The sequence below is a fragment of the Cherax quadricarinatus genome, chromosome 24 (genome assembly GCF_038502225.1).
Source record: "Cherax quadricarinatus isolate ZL_2023a chromosome 24, ASM3850222v1, whole genome shotgun sequence".
Taxonomy (NCBI): Eukaryota; Metazoa; Arthropoda; class Malacostraca; order Decapoda; family Parastacidae; genus Cherax; species Cherax quadricarinatus.
In genome coordinates, this window is record NC_091315.1 from 11,724,106 (window position 1) to 11,746,883 (window position 22,778).

At 46.3% G+C, this 22,778-nt stretch overlaps 1 protein-coding gene across 4 annotated transcripts in view; it reads right to left on the bottom strand.

Annotated features, from left to right (window-relative positions):
- jbug (filamin-type immunoglobulin domains fbug) overlaps nucleotides 1-22,778 on the bottom strand; it is a 495,234-nt gene that overhangs the window by 158,373 nt on the left and 314,083 nt on the right. For all 4 annotated transcript variants that reach the window (XM_070088188.1, XM_070088189.1, XM_070088185.1 and 1 more), the window contains 3 exons: nucleotides 16,053-16,194; nucleotides 15,391-15,470; nucleotides 15,087-15,254 (listed from right to left, as the gene is read on the bottom strand). In XM_070088188.1, the coding sequence (XP_069944289.1) occupies nucleotides 15,087-15,254; nucleotides 15,391-15,470; nucleotides 16,053-16,194 (390 nt within the window). The remainder of the gene's footprint in view (nucleotides 1-15,086; nucleotides 15,255-15,390; nucleotides 15,471-16,052; nucleotides 16,195-22,778) is intronic.

Here is a 22,778-nt window from a genome sequence, read left to right on the forward strand (position 1 = left end):
CTCGCCGTTGTCTGAAGTCTCCACGCCTCAGCCTGTATGTGAAGTCTGCTCGCCATTCAGCTAGTGTTGGCTCTCCTCATCGCTCACAGCCAGAGTTGTTCTCTTCACCGAGTGGTGGTTACTGGACCTTCGTCTTCACCATCAGGATTGGTGCGTCGGTGGCTGCCTACCCAAGGGCAGGAAGCCTCCCTCTGCACTCCTGTTGCTGTCTGAAGTCTCCACGCCTCAGCCTGTATGTGAAGTCTGCTCGCCATTCAGCTAGTATTGGCTCTCCTCATCGTCACAGCCAGAGTTGCTCTCTTCACCGAGTGGTGGTTACTAGACCTTCGTCTTCACCATCAGGATTGGTGCGTCGGTGGCTGCCTACCCAAGGGCAGGAAGCTTCCCTCTGCACTCCTGTTGCTGTCTGAAGTCTCTACGCCTCAGCCTGTACGTGTGGTCTGCACGCCTTACAGCCAGTTCAGGGCATACAGTGCTCCAAGCTACAGCTCACCTCTTCAGTGTCCTGTGCCTCCAGAGACGGACTCCACAAGAAATAACCAGGCAAGTACATGTGTCTACTTCACACGTACTTGCCTAGCCAATTTTTCTCACAGGATTGGCCCCCACATCTAATTTACGATGCCTGCAATGCCTTCCACCTCCTTTCCCCTTACCACTCCTCTACTGCCAACACCTGCCTCTACTCTGTCTACTCCTGCTTCTAAGGCCTACCCTGCCCCCACCTCTTCCAAGCCCAATTCTTTCTCGCTTAACCTCAAATACTCTAAATCTGATCATGCCACTATCTGTCCTGGAAATTTACTGTACCAGATCACTGGCGCTCCTCAGTATAAAGTCTTTAAAACCAACTCTGGATTCAAACTACTTCTTGACAGACATTCTTACGAAACGTACACCTCAACCGAGACCAGACAAAAACTTCTCAATGCAGGCTTCACTATTATTTGGACTCCTGAGCACCGCGCCAAATGCACAGTGATCGCAAAACACGTAGACTATTCTCTCCTGACTGCCTATGACACAGACAAAGAAGACTTAATCAAAGACATTAGTACTAAGAACAAAGTCTCTGTTGACGATATTTATAGACCTGAAAACTCTACCATCCTCAAAATACGCTGTTCAACTCCTTCTGACGCCTCTACACTCTTCAATCAAGGAATCCTTGCCAAGACCATCCGCATTCCTCCAAACTCCCTCTTCACTCCAAACTTTCACCCCATCACACAATGTCTGAAATGCTACAAATTCGGCCACGACAAAATCTCATGCACTTCCACACAAACCTGCTCCAGATGTTCAGCAACTGGCCACTTCTGGAACACTTGCAACCTCCCCCTAAAATGTTCTAACTGCGGTGGGTCACACACTGCAGTTGCAAATTCCTGCCCTACTAGAAAAGACATTCTCTCCACCCTCAGAGAAAGCCAACCTCCCTCCCTCCCCAACCCCTTCCCTGCACCTCCCCCTCCTACAATACCTTCCACCCCTACCCCCAATGCCTGGGTTACCCCACGCACTTGGTCTACCCCTCCTACTCTACACACTTCAAACACCAACACACAGACTACAATCACCTCTCCTTCTACACCTACACCCACACTAGACTACAAAACTAACTGCCAACTCGCCACTGCTGCCCACTCTGCGATGGTAATCTCTCAAGCCTACCAATCAGACTACTCACATGTCCTTAACCTAATCTTGTCCGCTAACAATCTTCCCTCTTTAATTATCCCTCCTTCCTGCTTCTCTTCTAAGCCCCCTACAACCTCTACCTCCTCCCTCTCTCCCACCCCCCCACTTCCTACACCCACCAGCTCTCCTCCCCCCCTACCCCTCTTCACTACTTCCACCCCTCCCACCAACACCCCTACTGCTGCTGCTACGACCACCCCTCCCCCGACCTCCTTACCCACTTCCTCATCCCCAACCAAAGCTTCCGCTTCCTTACCCAGTACCATAGCTTCCACTTCCTCATCCCCTACCAAAGCTTCCACTTCCTCTGCATCTACCTTCGCCCACTCCTCCACCACAACCAAAACTTCATCCAGGTCCAACTCCACCTCCTCCAGACAAAATCCACTCAAACCCAAACCTGCCCCAACTTCTGACAGACATACAAAAGAACATAAAAACAGATCCATCTCTTCCTCCCCCTCCAGGAAACGGGTCCGTAACACCTACAAACTCGCATCCACTGATGGCACCACTATCACGGGTTTTAATCCAAACTCCTCCGACATTAACTTTGCTATGACGAAACCATTAAATCATGTTTAAAGTGATTCAGTTCAACGTACGTTCTTACTTTACTATTAGACACCTACTGGCCGAGCTCCTTGAAGCAGAGAGACCAGATATTGTTTTGCTAAACAGTACCTGCCTCAAAGCCCCTCAACGTATCCGCCATTATGGTTATACTGCACTACAGTCCCCCTATGATCCCCACGATGGGGTTGCCATCCTTGTCAAATCCAACATAAAACACGAATCTCTCCCAATCCCTTTTATTCACCAACACTGTCTTGCAGTCAGAATACACACCCACCTTGGCCCCTTTATCTTTTTCACCACCTATGCTCGCCCAAACACTATTCTCAACATACACGACCTTTCCTTAGTCTTCAACTACACCAACACACCAACATACCTACTAGCTGACATGAATGCCAAACACACCGCCTTTCATCACACCAGTAACAACCAACTTGGTCACCAATTACTCAACTTCACTAACCATAAACACCTAATTCATCTCGGCCCAGACTTCAATACCTTCTTCAATCACACGGGCCAAGGCAAACCAGACATCATTCTGGCAAACCGAGCCAGTTCTCTATTTCAACACTACATCTCACCTGGCCCTATTACAGGCTCTGATCACATCCCAGTCATCTTGCACATCTCCTCCAACCCTATCCTCATTCCAACCACACCTTCCTTCTCCTACAAGAACGCTGACTGGGATGCTTTCAAACAACACATAGACAATATTAACCTCACCTATGACTATAACAACAAACCTATCTCTGACATCGATACTCAACTTGATCTCATCCAGGACACCATTACACAAGCAGCCAACAACGCAATACCAAAGAAAACTCACACCACTCGTTATTCCTTCAAACCGTCACTCAGAACAAGAAGACTAATTATCTGCTACCACAACCGCTTCCTCTACAACACACACAGATTTAATCAAGTTCGATTAGATCTCACTTACCTTAGAAACAACATTCTACACAGTCTAGACCAAGACCACAACAATCACTGGTCACAACTCATACAACAAGCTGACAAACAGCGTATTAAAAACACTAAAGCCTTCTGGAACTTTATCAAAAAAATAAGAGGCACTACTCCCACCAACAAATTCAAACACATCACCCACAACAACACACACATCTCAGACCCGCAGGCTGCTACCAACATCTTCAAACACATCTGGGAGAACATCTTCCACCCTCACCGACCTCACCCTAACGTTATTCAACACATTCAGAACATAGAACATTGGAACACTGCACACACACAAGATACAACACCAGATAGCCACATTCATCTAGACTCTCTTACCTCCTCCCAAGAACTCGACACTCCTTTCACCAACACAGACATTAAAACTCTCCTCAGACACCTTCCTCCCAAGGCTCCTGGCGCCTCTGGCCTAAACCATATTATCCTAAAACACCTTCCTGACTCTATCATTACTGCCTACACAAACCTCCTCAATGCCTCCCTTGCCTCTGGATACTTCCCTTCCCTCTTCAAAGCTGCTACTGCTATCCTCCTTCCTAAACCCAAAAAAGACCACTCTGATCCTAGAAACTATCGCCCTATCAGCCTCCTCGAAACTTTAGGAAAACTCTTTGAAAAACTCATCAACCATCGCCTTCGCAGATACCTGGAACACAACTCTCTACTTTCTGATGGTCAGTTTGGCTTCAGAACACACAGATCCACACAAGATGCCATTAACATCATTCTCAACTACATCCACATAAACACAGAACAAAGAAACAGGACAGCCCTGGTTGCAAAAGACGTTGAAAAAGCTTTTGACACTGTCTGGCACCAAGGGCTCAAGTACAAACTCTGCACTAACTTTAACCTGCCTCTCACTACTCGTAAACTCCTCTGCAACTTCCTAGACGGCCGTACCATGAGAATCAAATTCCAAGGCTGTTACTCTGACTACTTCACACTAAATGCTGGAGTACCCCAGGGATCTGTCCTCTCCCCTACCCTCTACATTTTATACACTAACGACATTCCAACACCTGTATACCAAAACTCCATCACACTAGCCTATGCAGACGACATTACACAACTTATCACTCATGCCAATATAGATACACTCACACACAAAACACAAAATGAGGTCGACAGGATAGCCATCTGGGAACAAAAATGGAGGATCAAAACCAATGCAGCTAAATCCAGCATTACATATTTTAACTACAGAAAACGTGATCCTCCATTACCTGTCGAGCTCAGAACAGCTGACACCCGCACTTACATCCCCATGACACAATCTGTCACTGTCCTTGGCGTTAATCTTGACTACCTTCTACGCTTACACGGACACATTCACTCAAGGCATGCAATAGCTAGTAAGGCCCTTGCGGGCCTCTACAAGCTGAAACATGCCTCTCAACGCACCAAACTACACCTCTACAAATCCCTTATACGTCCTCTGATAACTTACTCTCCTCTAGCCCTCTCTCTTGCAGCAAAAACAAACTTACTTAAACTGCAGCGTGTCCAGAACAAGGCGCTGCGCTGGGTGCTTGATGTCAGATGGGAGGACTTCGCCACATGCGAGTCTCTACATGCCCAGTTAGACATCCCTGCGCTGAATCTGTACTGGAAGACGCTCAGTGACAGACAGATTGACAAACTCGTGACACGACATGACTACTGGACCTCTCTCCTTGACGAAGACATTCGCAGACCCACAAACCAACACAACCTTTTCTACTCCTTGCATGATCCTGCTCCTAACCCTATTTACAAATAACCTTGGATTCTCCGAGAGGTACCTTCTATGACAGGTACCATTCTCTGATCCACGTTCGCCTTACCCTTTGGGTTAAGACATGGCTCAGTTCTACACTCCTCTCTAGCTCTAAACGTCGCATGTCCCTTCCTTCCCGCTCACCCCACCGGAGTCCCAACAGAAGAGCCTGAATTTCTCTTCTCAATATCTGTCCCACGATCGCCTCGCTGCTGGGTTAAGCCCTGGCTCTATTTCTACGACTAAGAACACTCCTCTCCAGCACTGTTCTTCGTCTGTCCCGTCTTCCCCGCTCATCCCATTTGGGATCTTACCTGAACTTTCGTTCGTTCGTTCGTGCCTTTGCTCCAGACTCTCCTCCACCACGATGCTGTGAACACTAACTCCAAGGCCGAGGGACTGATTACCTCATCTTTTGTATATAGTTCTACTGTCTTCCTATTATGTCCTAGAATCTGTATTGATAAAGCCACTGGATGGCGAAACGTCTACAATAAAGATATCCAGATGTTGCACATGTGTCTTAACTTTCATATTGTCGGTATTTTATACCTTTCTTGCACAACTTGTCAGACACTGCAACATCATGGAATCTTGGTTCAGAGGACATCTACAAGACCTTCTTCACGGCTGCTGCAACTAACCCATCTCTTTGGGAAGGACCTACTTCCACTGGGGAATCCCGCCTACCAGTGACTGCCCTCGTCTGCTGCCCGTCCCTTCCACTGACGCCTATATAAACGCCAGTCTTCTTGCCTTTGCTCCAGACTCCTCCACCACGATACTGTGAACACTAACTCCAATGCCGAGGGACTGATTACCTCATCTTTTGTATATAGTTCTACTGTGACAGAATCCTGTTCTTCAAGATTCTCCTTTGTATGGACTGATGAAGCCACTGTGTGGCGAAAAGTTTCCACAATAAAGATACCCAAGAGTTGCACATGTGTCTAATTTATCAACATGTCGGTTCTCTGAACCATTCATCTACAAAATCAGCCTTGGAGTTGAAGAGCCTCATCACACAGTGCTCTTCACCGACGCCAAGCCTGAGGGACTGATTACCTCATCTTTCGTGTATAATTTTTCACATTATGTCCTTGTAAGGCAGAGCTTCGTGAACCTTTGGCTAGTCTTTTCAACTTATCTATAAGAAATATCATAGTACCAGATAAGTGGAAAATGGCAAATGTCATACCTATCTACAAATCTGGTGACAGGTCCTTAGCTTCAGACTACAGACCAATAAGCCTAACTTCAATAGTGGGAAAATTGATGGAATCTATAATTGCCGAGGCTAGTCGTAGCCATCTTGAAAGACATAAATTGATTAATGAATCTCAGCATGGTTTCACAAAAGGGCGTTCCTGCCTTACGAACTTACTAACTTTTTTCGCTAGGGTATTTGAGGAGGTAGATCATAGTAATGAATACAATATTGTGTATATGGACTTCAGTAAGGCTTCTGACTCTCACATCGGAGACTATTGAGGAAAGTCGAGGCACACGGAACGTATGGACTGATGAAGCCACTGCGACAACTTCCACTAGTGAGAGCGGCTGGATTTGAGAGGGACCTGACCTTTCAACATCTGAGTTCTTACCTCTCCTAGTGGCCTACGTCTCACCTCTTGGCGCTATAAAAAGCTCCATTCTGTCACTTCATCTCCATATTGTTTCATACTATGGAACAATGCTCTTCTCCAGACTGAGGGACTGACCACCTCAAAACTTTAAGGGTGATGGACTGATTACATCGTCTTCAAGTATCTTCTGCTTCTATCAACTTTTCTGTACTTGACTGAAGAAGCCTACTGTGTAGGCGAAACGTTTCATAATAAAGATACCTAACTGTTGCATATGTGTCTTACCTAACAACCTGTCGGTATTTTATACCATTTTAATATTCAGGCTTCTTCAGTCGAATACAGAAAGTAGGCAGGAAGAGTAGAGATAGTTCCTGACTGTGGAACTGAACTTCTCCAGGCTGAGGGACTGACAACCTCAAATTCTACGACTTCAAGGGTGATGGACTGATTACATCGTCTTCACATCTCTACTCTTCCTGCCTACTTTCTGTATTCGACTGAAGAAGCCTACTGTGTAGGCGAAACGTTTCGGAATAAAGTTGCCTAACTGTTGCCTATGTGTCTTACCTACCAACCTGTCGGTATTGTATACCATTTTGATGTTCACTCCAGGAAGATCTGAATAGACTGATGCAGTGGTCGGAGAAGTGGCAGATGCAGTTCAATATAGACAAATGCAAAGTTATAAGTGTGGGAAAGGTAAATAACCATGATACTTATAAACTAAATAATGTCGATATCACTGTATTAATATTGGTAGAATTACCGACAATATGTTAAGTAAAAGGACACAAATGCAACTAATGTGACATTTTATAAGAACATAAGAAAGAAGGAACACTGCAACAGGCCTACTGACCCATGCGGAGCAGGTCCATGTCCCCTCCCCGGATAAGCCCAAAGGCCCACCCCTCCGGATTAGCCCAAAGACCCACCCCAGTCTGGTCACCTCCACTCAAGGATGGAGCACGGCACCAGACCCAGCAGCACAAGCAAGTCAGGTCCAACTCACACCCACCCACCCACACCCATTCATGTATTTATCTAAACCATACCCCCGGCCGGGATTCAACCCGCGGGTTCAATCCCGGCCGGGGGTATGGTTTGTTTGCAATCGTGTCATTACGATTTCTTGAGTCATGTATTTATCTAACCTATTTTTAAAACTACACAACGTTTTAGCCTCTATAACTGTACTCGGGAGTTTGTTCCACTCATCCACAACTCTATTACCAAACCAGTGCTTTCCTATATCCTTCCTGAATCTGAATTTTTCCAACTTGAAACCATTGCTGCGAGTCCTGTCTTGGCTGGAAATTTTCAGCACACTATTTACATCCCCTTTATTTATTCCTGTTTTCCATTTATACACCTCAATCATATCCCCCCTAATTCTATGCCTTTCGAGAGAGTGCAGATTCAGGGCCTTCAGTCTATCCTCATAGGGAAGATTCCTGATACATGGGATCATCTTTGTCATCCTCCTTTGTCTATAGTTGAAATCTCCCATTATCACAACATTTTCGTATGTAGATGCCTTACGAATTTCATCCCATAGAAGTTTACTGCACTCCCTATCAAGATTTGGGGCCCTGTAAATCACACCGAAAATTAGTTTTTCACGGCTCTCGAGAAGCTGTAACCAAACAGATTCAGTGGCTGACGCTGCTAATTTTATATCTTGTCTAACACAACACTTTAAATTGTCTCTGACGTATATTGCTACTCCACCACCCTTCCTGTTGACCCTGTCAGTGTGGAATAATTTATAGCCTTGTATGTGACATTCAGAAGGCATCTCTCTATCTTTCAGATTGAGCCAGGTCTCTTATAGCAATAATATCTATGTTTCCTGCACTTGCAATTAATCTTAGCTCATCTCTCTTATTTCTTACACTCCTGCTATTAGTATAATAGACCTTAAGGGAGCTAGTCCCTTGCTGCCCTCTGCTGTCTCCCATTGTTTGCTGACCTGATCTATTGTCTTTATTTATAACTTCATGATGAATGTCTTTTATGCATTTACTGTTTACAACCCTAGTGTTGCAACCTGACTGTTTCCCACACACACCCATACCTCTATCTTCTATCAGTTTAAAATCCTAGGCATTTCAGCAATGGCCCTCTCGATCGAGTTTGCAAGTGCTACCACCCCAGCCCCAGAAAGATGTACACCATCCCTTGCATACATATCATATTTACCATAAAAGTTGTCCCAGTTGTCAATGAATGGGATTGCAGGTTCCTTGCAGTATATGTCTAGCCAGCAATTTACACCAATTGCCCTAGACAACCATTCATTGCCCACTCCCCTTCTAGGCAAGATGCTACATATAATTGGGACCCCTCCCTTAGACTTAATTAAATCTATAGCTGATCTGTACTTATCTAGCAGCTCTTCTCTCCTACCCTTCCCAATATCATTTCCACCAGCACTGAGACAGATAATAGGCTTGTTCCCATTACCTGACATGATATTATCCAACCTGTCAACTATGTCACTAACACCAGCTCCTGGGAAGCACACTCTATCTCTTACCTTCTTATTCCTATTACGGAAGGCACGGTCCATATATCTTACCTGTGAGTCACCAACCACAAGGATTCGCTTACCTCTATTTGCAGAGGAAGTAGTACCTTTACCTTCACTGGCCACTGAAGTACACTCATCCTGAAGAACAGAGAAGTGATTTCCTACCTTCAAATCTTCTCTCTTAACTTTCCTTATCTTGATGCTCTTCCCATTACTGGGAACCACTTGCCACTTGTAGCAGGTGCTGGACTGCACCTCACTGCTGGTAGCCGTTGCTGCCTCCCCACCTACAGCTTCCTCGCAGCGAGAGACAGACTGCACCTCGCTGCTGGTAGCCTCATTCCCCTCCACCATATCAGCCACCTCACTCGCTCCCAACCCCATTGAGGTGAACCTTCAGCCTCCTAATTTCCTCTTGGAGAAGCAAGACTTCCTCCTTCAACTCTCCAACCTCAATTTTTAAAACACTGCAAAATCAAGCCATGGCTTTGTAACCGTCCACACTAATCCCCAAAGCTGCTCAGGGCCTGTGACCTCACGTGACGACTGACCACTCTGACGACTATTACAGAATGGATATAAATGCACTGGAAAACGTACAAAGGAGGATGGCAATTTTGATCCCATGTATCAGAAATCTTCCCTATGAGGATATACTAAGGGCCCTGAATCTGCACTCTCTAGAAAGTCGTAGAATTAGGGGGGATATGATCGAGGTGTATAAATGGAAAACAGGAATTAATAAAGGGAATGTAAATAACGTGTTAAAAATATCTAAGAAGACAGGACCGTGATAAATGGTTTTGAAAAGCGACAAGTTGAAGATTGGGACATTTATGCAACACATGGGAATGAAAGTTAAGACATGTGCAACATCTGGTTATCTTTTTTGAAGACGTTTCGCCATCCAGTAGCTTTATCAATACAGATTCTAGGACATAACTTGAAGACAGTAGAAGTATATACAAAAGATGAGGTAATCAGTCCCTCAACCTTGGAGTTGGTGTTGAGAGCACCGTGGTAGTAAAGATTCTTTACTACCACGGTACTCTCAACACCAACTCCAAGGCTGAGGGACTGATTATCTCATACTCCTCTCCTTACCCATTTTTACTTTGTATTGGACTGATGAAGCCAGTGTGTGGCGAAACGTTCCCTTAATAAAGATTCCCATATGTTGCATAAGTATCTCAATCTTCAAGACAGGACTGCCAGCAATGGTTCCAAGTTGGAAAAATTTAGATTCAGTAAAGATATAGGAAAGCACTGGTTTGGAGTAGCTTCATTGAAGCTAAAACCTTGTGTAGTTTTAAAAATAAGTTAGATAAATATATGAGTGGGTGTGGGTTGGACCTGCCTGGGATGGGCCAGAGGGCCTGTTACAGTGCTCCTTCTTTCTCATGTTAAGTACAGTCATAATAAAGACTGATTGTTCTCTGCACAATTACTGCAAGTACATATAAACACAATGAATTTGTAATTGTTAGTTTTGTGGCTAATGTCGTCATCTCAATAAAGTATCTCGAAACTTCAATAATTCCGACATGCATTTGATATGTCCTGTATATTTTTTATCGTTAATTCTGTATAAAATACTAAATTAACGTTTTTCTGCTGCCTTGTCGAGATTTTTTTATGTATATTTTTGAACTAATAAGAAAGTTGAAAATGTAAATATTACAATAGTGCCTGGTGCTAGAGAGGGATCTAGTAGCCAGTGTGGTAAACCTGCCTGGTCCTAGAGAGGTAATCTTGTAGCCAGTGTGGTAAACCTGCCTGGTCCTAGAGAGGTAATCTTGTAGTCAGTGTGGTAAACCTGCCTGGTCCTAGAGAGGGATCTAGTAGCCAGTGTGGTAAACCTGCCTGGTCCTAGAGAGGTAATCTTGTAGCCAGTGTGGTAAACCTGCCTGGTCCTAGAGAGGTAATCTTGTAGTCAGTGTGGTAAACCTGCCTGGTCCTAGAGAGGTAATCTTGTAGCCAGTGTGGTAAACCTGCCTGGTCCTAGAGAGGTAATCTTGTAGTCAGTGTGGTAAACCTGCCTGGTCCTAGAGAGGGATCTAGTAGCCAGTGTGGTAAACCTGCCTGGTCCTAGAGAGGGATCTAGTAGCCAGTGTGGTAAACCTGCCTGGTCCTAGAGAGGTAATCTTGTAGTCAGTGTGGTAAACCTGCCTGGTCCTAGAGAGGGATCTAGTAGCCAGTGTGGTAAACCTGCCTGGTCCTAGAGAGGGATCTAGTAGCCAGTGTGGTAAACCTGCCTGGTCCTAGAGAGGGATCTAGTAGCCAGTGTGGTAAACCTGCCTGGTCCTAGAGAGGGATCTAGTAGCCAGTGTGGTAAACCTGCCTGGTCCTAGAGAGGTAATCTTGTAGTCAGTGTGGTAAACCTGCCTGGTCCTAGAGAGGTAATCTTGTAGTCAGTGTGGTAAACCTGCCTGGTCCTAGAGAGGGATCTAGTAGCCAGTGTGGTAAACCTGCCTGGTCCTAGAGAGGTAATCTTGTAGCCAGTGTGGTAAACCTGCCTGGTGCTAGAGAGGGATCTAGTAGCCAGTGTGGTAAACCTGCCTGGTCCTAGAGAGGTAATCTTGTAGTCAGTGTGGTAAACCTGCCTGGTCCTAGAGAGGTAATCTTGTAGTCAGTGTGGTAAACCTGCCTGGTCCTAGAGAGGGATCTAGTAGCCAGTGTGGTAAACCTGCCTGGTCCTAGAGAGGGATCTAGTAGCCAGTGTGGTAAACCTGCCTGGTCCTAGAGAGGGATCTAGTAGCCAGTGTGGTAAACCTGCCTGGTCCTAGAGAGGGATCTAGTAGCCAGTGTGGTAAACCTGCCTGGTCCTAGAGAGGGAATCTAGTAGCCAGTGTGGTAAACCTGCCTGGTCCTAGAGAGGGATCTAGTAGCCAGTGTGGTAAACCTGCCTGGTCCTAGAGAGGTAATCTTGTAGCCAGTGTGGTAAACCTGCCTGGTCCTAGAGAGGGATCTAGTAGCCAGTGTGGTAAACCTGCCTGGTGCTAGAGAGGTAATCTTGTAGCCAGTGTGGTAAACCTGCCTGGTGCTAGAGAGGTAATCTTGTAGCCAGTGTGGTAAACCTGCCTGGTGCTAGAGAGGTAATCTTGTAGCCAGTGTGGTAAACCTGCCTGGTCCTAGAGAGGTAATCTTGTAGCCAGTGTGGTAAACCTGCCTGGTGCTAGAGAGGGAATATTCTAGTCAGTCTGGTAAACCTGCCTGGTCCTAGAGAGGTAATCTTGTAGTCAGTGTGGTAAACCTGCCTGGTCCTAGAGAGGTAATCTTGTAGCCAGTGTGGTAAACCTGCCTGGTCCTAGAGAGGGATCTAGTAGCCAGTGTGGTAAACCTGCCTGGTCCTAGAGAGGGATCTAGTAGCCAGTGTGGTAAACCTGCCTGGTCCTAGAGTCAGTGTGGTAAACCTGCCTGGGAATCTAGTAGCCAGTGTGGTAAACCTGCCTGGTCCTAGAGAGGGAATCTAGTCAGTGTGGTAAACCTGCCTGGTCCTAGAGAGGGAATCTAGTCAGTGTGGTAAACCTGCCTGGTCCTAGAGAGGGAATCTAGTCAGTGTGGTAAACCTGCTTCAAACATATTAAATAAACATTAACAAGACTTACATGTTCAGATAAGCTTAATTTAACCTGTCTTCTGAAGATTAATAATTTGCTTTCTTTTGTTCCATTGTAAGAAAACCTGGGCGAAGAGGTGTCAGTTTTTCTGGGGGGCGGTGACCCTCAGCTGTGACGGGTGTTGTAACCTGCCTCTTGTTCTCTCTGACCAATAATGATCCCAGTTCTATAGAACATCAGTAACTCTTACATTATAATTGTTGCTTTTATTATGGGGGGCGCAAAACACGTAGGGGTTATATAGCGCCTGTCGGGAGATGATGGAAGGCATTCAGGCTCAATTTAGGGAACTGAAACACAGATCCGATTCTCTAGATCAAGAGCCACTCACTAGCATTAAGGAACCTCCCTTGAGGGATTCAGTAAGTGTTGCAGACACAGGGAGATCACTGCCAAAGAGTACTTTGAGTCAGTTAATTGTCTTATTTTTTTTTTTCACTGATTTCAGCTTAATGTTTGACTCGGGTAATACTTCTGATCCGACCAAGAACAACATATTCCTGAGTACATCACTGAGGTGCAGTGTGACACTGAGGTGTTCTGTCTCGCAACATCTTGCATCATCCACTCATTAATGGACGAGTGTGCATGCCTGTGTGCACGTGCTCGCCCATGTGCGCTCACATGCGTGCACGTGAATACCAATTTGATGTTAAATTATCTGAGTTATGCTTCTAACTCTCCATCTTCACTATTTATCATGCAGATTTCTATTGTCTCCAGCAGTCATAGCTCACGTTACCTTCTACTGGAGCACAGGCCATAAGTCTATTTCTGTATTTGTACCCCTAGTAATATAAAAAGATTGGGGTAGATTCGGATCGAATCTACCCTAATCATCCCTCACTTTTCGGCCTCTTTCGTGGGGATACTTTTCATTTTTGTGAAATCCATCTCTTAGACAGAAAAAATAATCACTACCGGCCGTGTTCTATGTAACTTTCATTGGTGGTGTGTGGTGGTTGTGCAACTTACCCAGTGGAGTGTCAGGGGACCCTCTGGGGAGACCTGTAGCCATCTGGCAGGACCTCTGATAGCTGAAGTACTACTGAAGGTCGCCCTCAGGTCAAGGAGTTGCAAGTGAAGGTGTTACTCTTGGCATTATTTCCCATTAGCCCTCCACCCTTATTAGCTGAAAGATGATTGCAGTTAGTGCCCTTGTGCAAACATGTGGTTTTGTTAAGCCTTAGTCAGTGGTGGAGAGGCTGTCCTGGTAGCGTGCGAGGTGGTTTCCAGAGGACAACACACCTACCTGTCGCAGTGCAGGTCACCTTGGTTCAAGATGGCTACGTGGCTTTTTCATTGTTTCCCTCGGAGCTGATCCCCTATTTTTTTCTTTGTGATGAGTAAGGCATTATCTTATTTCCCTGGATCCTGGGTAACTGATACTCTCTAGTCAGCTCTCAATAGCCATGGGCCCTACTCACAACCCGGAAGCGCTTTCTGACAACACTCCTTGCCCAAAACCGATTATGAAGTTCTGTCTAAAGATAACAAGAAACTATGACATAATACACACACACACACACACACACACACACCTCGATCACATACCTGGAAACCTCTTCCACTAACAGTAATCTTCAAAAAGCTTTCAAGTGAGACTGAGGAATTCCAGAGCGTGTCCGAGTGATCACAAACTTACACGAGAACTCATGATCCACATCGGTTAAGACAGCTTCCAACCTCTGAAGACTGGGATGATCATCATGAACCAGCTTGATAAAGCAAGGCGTCTCCACACACCATTGTAAAGACTGCAGTGACCGTACACTGACACAACACACTTAAGAGGCGCATGAGTTGCCGTCTCCTATTAACATGTTCATTTTCCCACTATAATCTACCTTGTCAATAATTACTATCACATTTGCTTTGTCTGCGTTCGTAAAATGAAGTCTAGTATCTTTCCTTAATTCATGGTATGAGTTAACGAATCTTTGAGGAAGACAAGTGTGTTTCACAGGTCTGAGCAAAATTCAGACCTGTGGAACCAAATTGACTAACCTAACCCATAGTCACCACTTATGTTTAAAAAGCTTTATATTGTTGGTAAGTAATAATGGTAAAATTTCAATACGATAGTAGAAGATATCTGGGGAATCGAGAGAAAACTTTAAATGTGGATTCCTCAGGTTACTCTGCATCTATTTACACGAATTTAAATTATATATCAAACCGAAGTTAGAAGTCTTGACGCTTGTCCGACACCTAAGTTAAGACACTTGTCTGACACCTAAGTTTTATAAGTCTTGGCACCTGCCTGACACCCAAGTTAGAACGTACTTTCTTCAACACAAGTGTTTAATAACACTCACCAGGAACTTTCTCTCCATTGAAGCGCATCTCAACGGTGTGGCGGATAGCGGAGTGCGGCACAAAGGAAGCCAGGAACCTCTGGTGACCCAGGTTCCTGACGTACGAGGTCACATGACCTCCATTCACCAGGATCTCCAGGTTGCCAGAGCCAGCTGACGATCCATCGACTAGGAAAGGAATGCAATACTCAGTAAAATATACATTTTTAAATGTGTTTGCACTGTTTTCATTGAAGTGTTATCTGACTGATGTTTCATATAAACAGGAAACGTTTTTGTAATAAGTGTAAATGTTTGGACTCACTCTCAAATTCGACGGGTCTGCCGACGATGCCGTTGGGGATGGTTCCAACGCGGATCTCCTGCGCGTTGTACACATAGCATCTGTAAACAAACACATACAAACGCTGCTTCATTGCATACCTCTGCTGATCTCTGTAGCCACATGCTACGAAACAAGTACGAGACACTTGTGCAGCATTTGGGAATCTTTAATGAGGAAACGTTTCGCCAGTCAGTGGCGAAAGAACTGAAGAAGTCTCTGGCTGGCGAAGCGTTTCCTCAATGAAGATTCCCAGAAGTTTCAAAAACACAAGTATCACAGAAAAGTGAAGCAAACATCAGCATCACTGGGAAGGAGGATGTTTCCTCACCCACCGATGTGTTACATCACGTAAACACTGCTCAATACTGAATCACTTTTATGCTTAGTCTGTGTTTCCTGAAGAACAATGTAAGACATTTTAATGTGAATTACTGATGCGTGTATCATATGTTTCAGTCTGAGCAGGAGATAAGTTGGTCCAGACTGTCAGGGAAAGATAACTACAGTGTCAACCTGCCGGAGCTCTGTACGTGACTATCATGGGAAGGTAACTAAAGTGTCAACCTGCCAGAGCTCTGTACGTGACACACTAGAGGTGAATCACCTGACGAGGATGCCACGGACCACCTTAGTGCCCTTACCTGAAGGGGCTGCCGGGGACCCTGGTGTCGCCGACGCGGACGTCAACGAGGTACTCCCCGACGTCCTGGGGTGTAAAGGCTGCCATTACGTCTCCGCCCGACGTGTCCTGCGTCGCTACAGGCACCACTCTCTTCCCTGGACCTGTCCACCCACAATGACACCAGCGTCAGTGTTGGCACTGTGATGCCAGTGCTGGCACTGTCACATGAATGTTGTCATGGTCACAGGTATGGGACGTCAGTTGGCATGGCGACATCCATGTTGATATTGAGTGGTGTGTGAATGTTTGATTATATAAAACACTAGTGGTGTAACTATGGTGTGGTGGTGTATGGTGATGCTGTGGTGGTGTATGGTGATGCTGTGGTGGTGTATGGTGATGCTGTGGTGGTGTATGGTGATGCTGTGGTGGTGGTATAACTAAAATAATCTTAGTTATACTATTTTAAGTCTGCCAGCACCGCTCTACATTACCCGCACTCCTCTAGGCTCTACATCACCCACACACCTCTAGGCTCTACATCACCCACACACCTCTAGGCTCTACATCACCCACACTCCTCTAGGCTCTACATCACCCACACTCCTCTAGGCTCTACATCACCCACACTCCTCTAGGCTCTACATCACCCACACACCTCTAGGCTCTACATCACCCACACTCCTCTAGGCTCTACATCACCCACACACCTCTAGGCTCTACATCACCCACACTCCTCTAGGCTCTACATCACCCACACACCTCTAGGCTCTACATCACCGACACACCTCTAGGCTCTACATCACCCACACTCCTCTAGGCTCTACATCACCCACACTCCTCTAGGCTCTACATCACCCACACTCCTCTAGGCTCTACATCACCCACATTATTGTATACCATTGTATACCATTTTGATGTTCATCTTGTCAGACACTGCAACACATGGCCTCTTGGTACAGAAAACGCCTTAGACAACCCTTTCAAGTGAGAACTGTTGGATCTGAGAGGGACCTGACCTCTCAGTGGCTACACTCTCACTACTACTACCACTACTCTGCACCTCTCCTTCCGACAGTATTTAAGTCTCCGCACTGTCGCTTGATCTTCAGATAGTTCCTGACTATGGAACTGAACTTCTCCAGGCCGAGGGACTGACAACCTCAAATTCTACGACTTTAAGGGTGATGGACTGATTACATCGTCTTCACATCTCTACTGTTCCTGCCTACTTTCTGTATTCGACTGAAGAAGCCTACTGTGTAGGCGAAACGTTTCGGAATAAAGCTGCCTAACTGTTGCCTATGTGTCTTACCTACCAATCACCCACACTCCTCTAGGCTCTACATCACCCACACTGCTCTAGGCTCTACATCACCCACACTCCTCTAGGCTCTACATCACCCACACTCCACTAGGCTCTACATCACCCACACTCCTCTAGGCTCTACATCACCCACACTCCTCTAGGCTCTACATCACCCACACTCCTCTAGGCTCTACATCACCCACACTCCTCTAGGCTCTACATCATACACACTCCTCTAGGCTCTACATCACACACACTCCTCTAGGCTCTACATCACCCACACTCCTCTAGGCTCTACATCACCCACACTCCTATAGGCTCTACATCACCCACACTCCTATAGGCTCTACATCACCCACACTCCTCTAGGCTCTACATCACCCACACTCCTCTAGGCTCTACATCACCCACACTCCTCTAGGCTCTACATCACCCACACTCCTCTAGGCTCTACATCACCCACACTCCTCTAGGCTCTACATCACCCACACTCCTCTAGGCTCTACATCACCCACACTCCTCTAGGCTCTACATCACCCACACTCCTCTAGGCTCTACATCACCCACACTCCTCTAGGCTCTACATCACACACACTCTAGGCTCTACATCACCCACACTCCTCTAGGCTCTACATCACACACACTCCTCTAGGCTCTACATCACACACACTCTAGGCTCTACATCACCCACACTCCTCTAGGCTCTACATCACCCACACTCCTCTAGGCTCTACATCACCCACACTCCTCTAGGCTCTACATCACCCACACTCCTCTAGGCTCTACATCACCCACACTCCTCTAGGCTCTACATCACCCACACTCCTCTAGGCTCTACATCACTCACACTCCTCTAGGCTCTACATCACCCACACTCCTCTAGGCTCTACATCACCCACACTCCTCTAGGCTCTACATCACACACACTCCTCTAGGCTCTACATCACACACACCTCCAGGCTCTACATCACCCACACTCCTCTAGGATCTACATCACCCACACTCCACTAGGCTCTACATCACACACACACCTCTAGGCTCTACATCACACATATTCCTCTAGGCTCTACATCACCCACACTCCTCTAGGCTCTACATCACCCACACTCCTCTAGGCTCTACATCACACACACTCCTCTAGGCTCTACATCACCCACACTCCTCTAGGCTCTACATCACCCACACTCCTCTAGGCTCTACATCACCCACACTCCTCTAGGCTCTACATCACCCACACTCCTCTAGGCTCTACATCACACACACACCTCTAGGCTCTACATCACCCACACTCCTCTAGGCTCTACATCACCCACACTCCTCTAGGCTCTACATCACCCACACTCCTCTAGGCTCTACATCACCCACACTCCTCTAGGCTCTACATCACCCACACTCCTCTAGGCTCTACATCACCCACACTCCTCTAGGCTCTACATCACCCACACTCCTCTAGGCTCTACATCACCCACACTCCTCTAGGCTCTACATCACCCACACTCCTCTAGGCTCTACATCACCCACACTCCTCTAGGCTCTACATCACACACACTCCTCTAGGCTCTACATCACCCACACTCCTCTAGGCTCTACATCACCCACACTCCTCTAGGCTCTACATCACCCACACTCCTCTAGGCTCTACATCACCCACACTCCTCTAGGCTCTACATCACCCACACTCCTCTAGGCTCTACATCACCCACACTCCTCTAGGCTCTACATCACCCACACTCCTCTAGGCTCTACATCACCCACACTCCTCTAGGCTCTACATCACCCACACTCCTCTAGGCTCTCTATTCCTCTAGGCTCTACACACACTCCTCTAGGCTCTACATCACCCACACTCCTCTAGGCTCTACATCACCCACACTCCTCTAGGCTCTACATCACCCACACTCCTCTAGGCTCTACATCACCCACACTCCTCTAGGCTCTACATCACCCACACTCCTCTAGGCTCTACTCACCCACACTCCTCTAGGCTCTACATCACCCACACTCCTCTAGGCTCTACATCACCCACACTCCTCTAGGCTCTACATCACCCACACTCCTCTAGGCTCTACATCACCCACACTCCTCTAGGCTCTACATCACCCACACTCCTCTAGGCTCTACATCACACACACTCTAGGCTCTACATCACCCACACTCCTCTAGGCTCTACATCACACACACACCTCTAGGCTCTACATCACACACACTCCTCTAGGCTCTACATCACCCACACTCCTCTAGGCTCTACATCACACACACTCCTCTAGGCTCTACATCACCCACACTCTAGGCTCTACATCACCCACACTCCTCTAGGCTCTACATACCTCTAGGCTCTACATCACACACTCCTCTAGGCTCTACATCACCCACACTCCTCTAGGCTCTACATCACACACACTCCTCTAGGCTCTACATCACCCACACTCCTCTAGGCTCTACATCACACACACTCCTCTAGGCTCTACATCACACACACTCCTCTAGGCTCTACATCACCCACAGTCCTCTAGGCTCTACATCACCCACACTCTAGGCTCTACATCACCCACACTCCTCTAGGCTCTACATCACCCACACTCCTCTAGGCTCTACATCACCCACACTCCTCTAGGCTCTACATCACACACACACCTCTAGGCTCTACATCACACACACACCTCTAGGCTCTACATCACCCACACTCCTCTAGGCTCTACATCACCCACACTCTAGGCTCTACATCACACACACACCTCTAGGCTCTACATCACACACACACCTCTAGGCTCTACATCACCCACACTCCTCTAGGCTCTACATCACCCACACTCCTCTAGGCTCTACATCACCCACACTCCTCTAGGCTCTACATCACCCACACTCCTCTAGGCTCTACATCACCCACACTCCTCTAGGCTCTACATCACCCACACACCTCTAGGCTCTACATCACCCACACTCCTCTAGGCTCTACATCACACACACTCCTCTAGGCTCTACATCACACACACTCCTCTAGGCTCTACATCACCCACACTCCTCTAGGCTCTACATCACCCACACTCCTCTAGGCTCTACATCACCCACACTCCTCTAGGCTCTACATCACCCACACTCCTCTAGGCTCTACATCACCCACACTCCTCTAGGCTCTACATCACCCACACTCCTCTAGGCTCTACATCACCCACACTCCTCTAGGCTCTACATCACCCACACTCCTCTAGGCTCTACATCACCCACACTCCTCTAGGCTCTACATCACACACACTCCTCTAGGCTCTACATCACACACACTCCTCTAGGCTCTACATCACACACACACCTCTAGGCTCTACATCACCCACACTCCTCTAGGCTCTACATCACCCACACTCCTCTAGGCTCTACATCACCCACACTCCTCTAGGCTCTACATCACACACACTCCTCTAGGCTCTACATCACACACACACCTCTAGGCTCTACATCACCCACACTCCTCTAGGCTCTACATCACACACACACCTCTAGGCTCTACATCACCCACACTCCTCTAGGCTCTACATCACCCACACTCCTCTAGGCTCTACATCACACACACTCCTCTAGGCTCTACATCACACACACACCTCTAGGCTCTACATCACCCACACTCCTCTAGGCTCTACATCACCCACACTCCTCTAGGCTCTACATCACCCACACTCCTCTAGGCTCTACATCACCCACACTCCTCTAGGCTCTACATCACACACACTCCTCTAGGCTCTACATCACACACACACCTCTAGGCTCTACATCACCCACACTCCTCTAGGCTCTACATCACCCACACACCTCTAGGCTCTACATCACCCACACTCCTCTAGGCTCTACGTCACCCACACTCCTCTAGGCTCTACATCACACACACTCCTCTAGGCTCTACATCACACACACACCTCTAGGCTCTACATCACCCACACTCCTCTAGGCTCTACATCACCCACACTCCTCTAGGCTCTACATCACCCACACTCCTCTAGGCTCGATCAATAAAGTTCCTCAATAACGTCAGGTGTTTCTGCAACAACCATAAACAATAATATAGTGGAGTATGTATGGTGTTCTACAGTGACCATAGTAATGGTGTTCTACAGTGACCATAGTAATGGTGTTCTACAGTGACCATAGTAATGATGTTCTACAGTGACCATAGTAATGGTGTTCTACAGTGACCATAGTAATGGTGTTCTACAGTGACCATAGTAATGGTGTTCTACAGTGACCATAGTAATGATGTTCTACAGTGACCATAGTAATGGTGTTCTACAGTGACCATAGTAATGGTGTTCTACAGTGACCATAGTAATGGTGTTCTACAGTGACCATAGTAATGATGTTCTACAGTGACCATAGTAATGGTGTTCTACAGTGACCATAGTAATGGTGTTCTACAGTGACCATAGTAATGGTGTTCTACAGTGACCATAGTAATGGTGTTCTACAGTGACCATAGTAATGGTGTTCTACAGTGACCATAGTAATGTTCTACAGTGACCATAGTAATGATGTTCTACAGTGACCATAGTAATGGTGTTCTACAGTGACCATAGTAATGGTGTTCTACAGTGACCATAGTAATGGTGTTCTACAGTGACCATAGTAATGATGTTCTACAGTGACCATAGTAATGGTGTTCTACAGTGACCATAGTAATGGTGTTCTACAGTGACCATAGTAATGGTGTTCTACAGTGACCATAGTAATGGTGTTCTACAGTGACCATAGTAATGTTCTACAGTGACCATAGTAATGGTGTTCTACAGTGACCATAGTAATGGTGTTCTACAGTGACCATAGTAATGGTGTTCTACAGTGACCATAGTAATGGTGTTCTACAGTGACCATAGTAATGGTGTTCTACAGTGACCATAGTAATGGTGTTCTACAGTGACCATAGTAATGGTGTTCTACAGTGACCATAGTAATGGTGTTCTACAGTGACCATATTAATGGTGTAATCCTCTGAGCACAGTAATTATACCTGAAGTCTATCTGGAGAGTGTTCCGGGGGGTCAGCGCCCCCGTGGCCAGGTCCATGACCAGGCCTTGCTATGTGACCTAAAATAATTAGTATACGTAGGGCTAGAAAAAGTTGATTAAAGAGACGCTAATGAAGCAGACAAAGATAATAATGAAGCAGACAAAGATAATGAAGTAGACAAAGATAATAATGAAGCAGACAAAGATAATAATGAAGCAAAGATAATAATGAAGCAGACAAAGATAATGAAGCAGACAAAGATAATGAAGTAGACAAAGATAATAATGAAGCAGACAAAGATAATAATGAAGCAGACAAAGATAATAATAAAGCAAAGATAATAATGAAGCAAAGATAATAATGAAGCAGACAAAGATAATAAAGCAAAGATAATAATGAAGTAGACAAAGATAATAATGAAGCAAAGATAATAATGAAGCAGACAA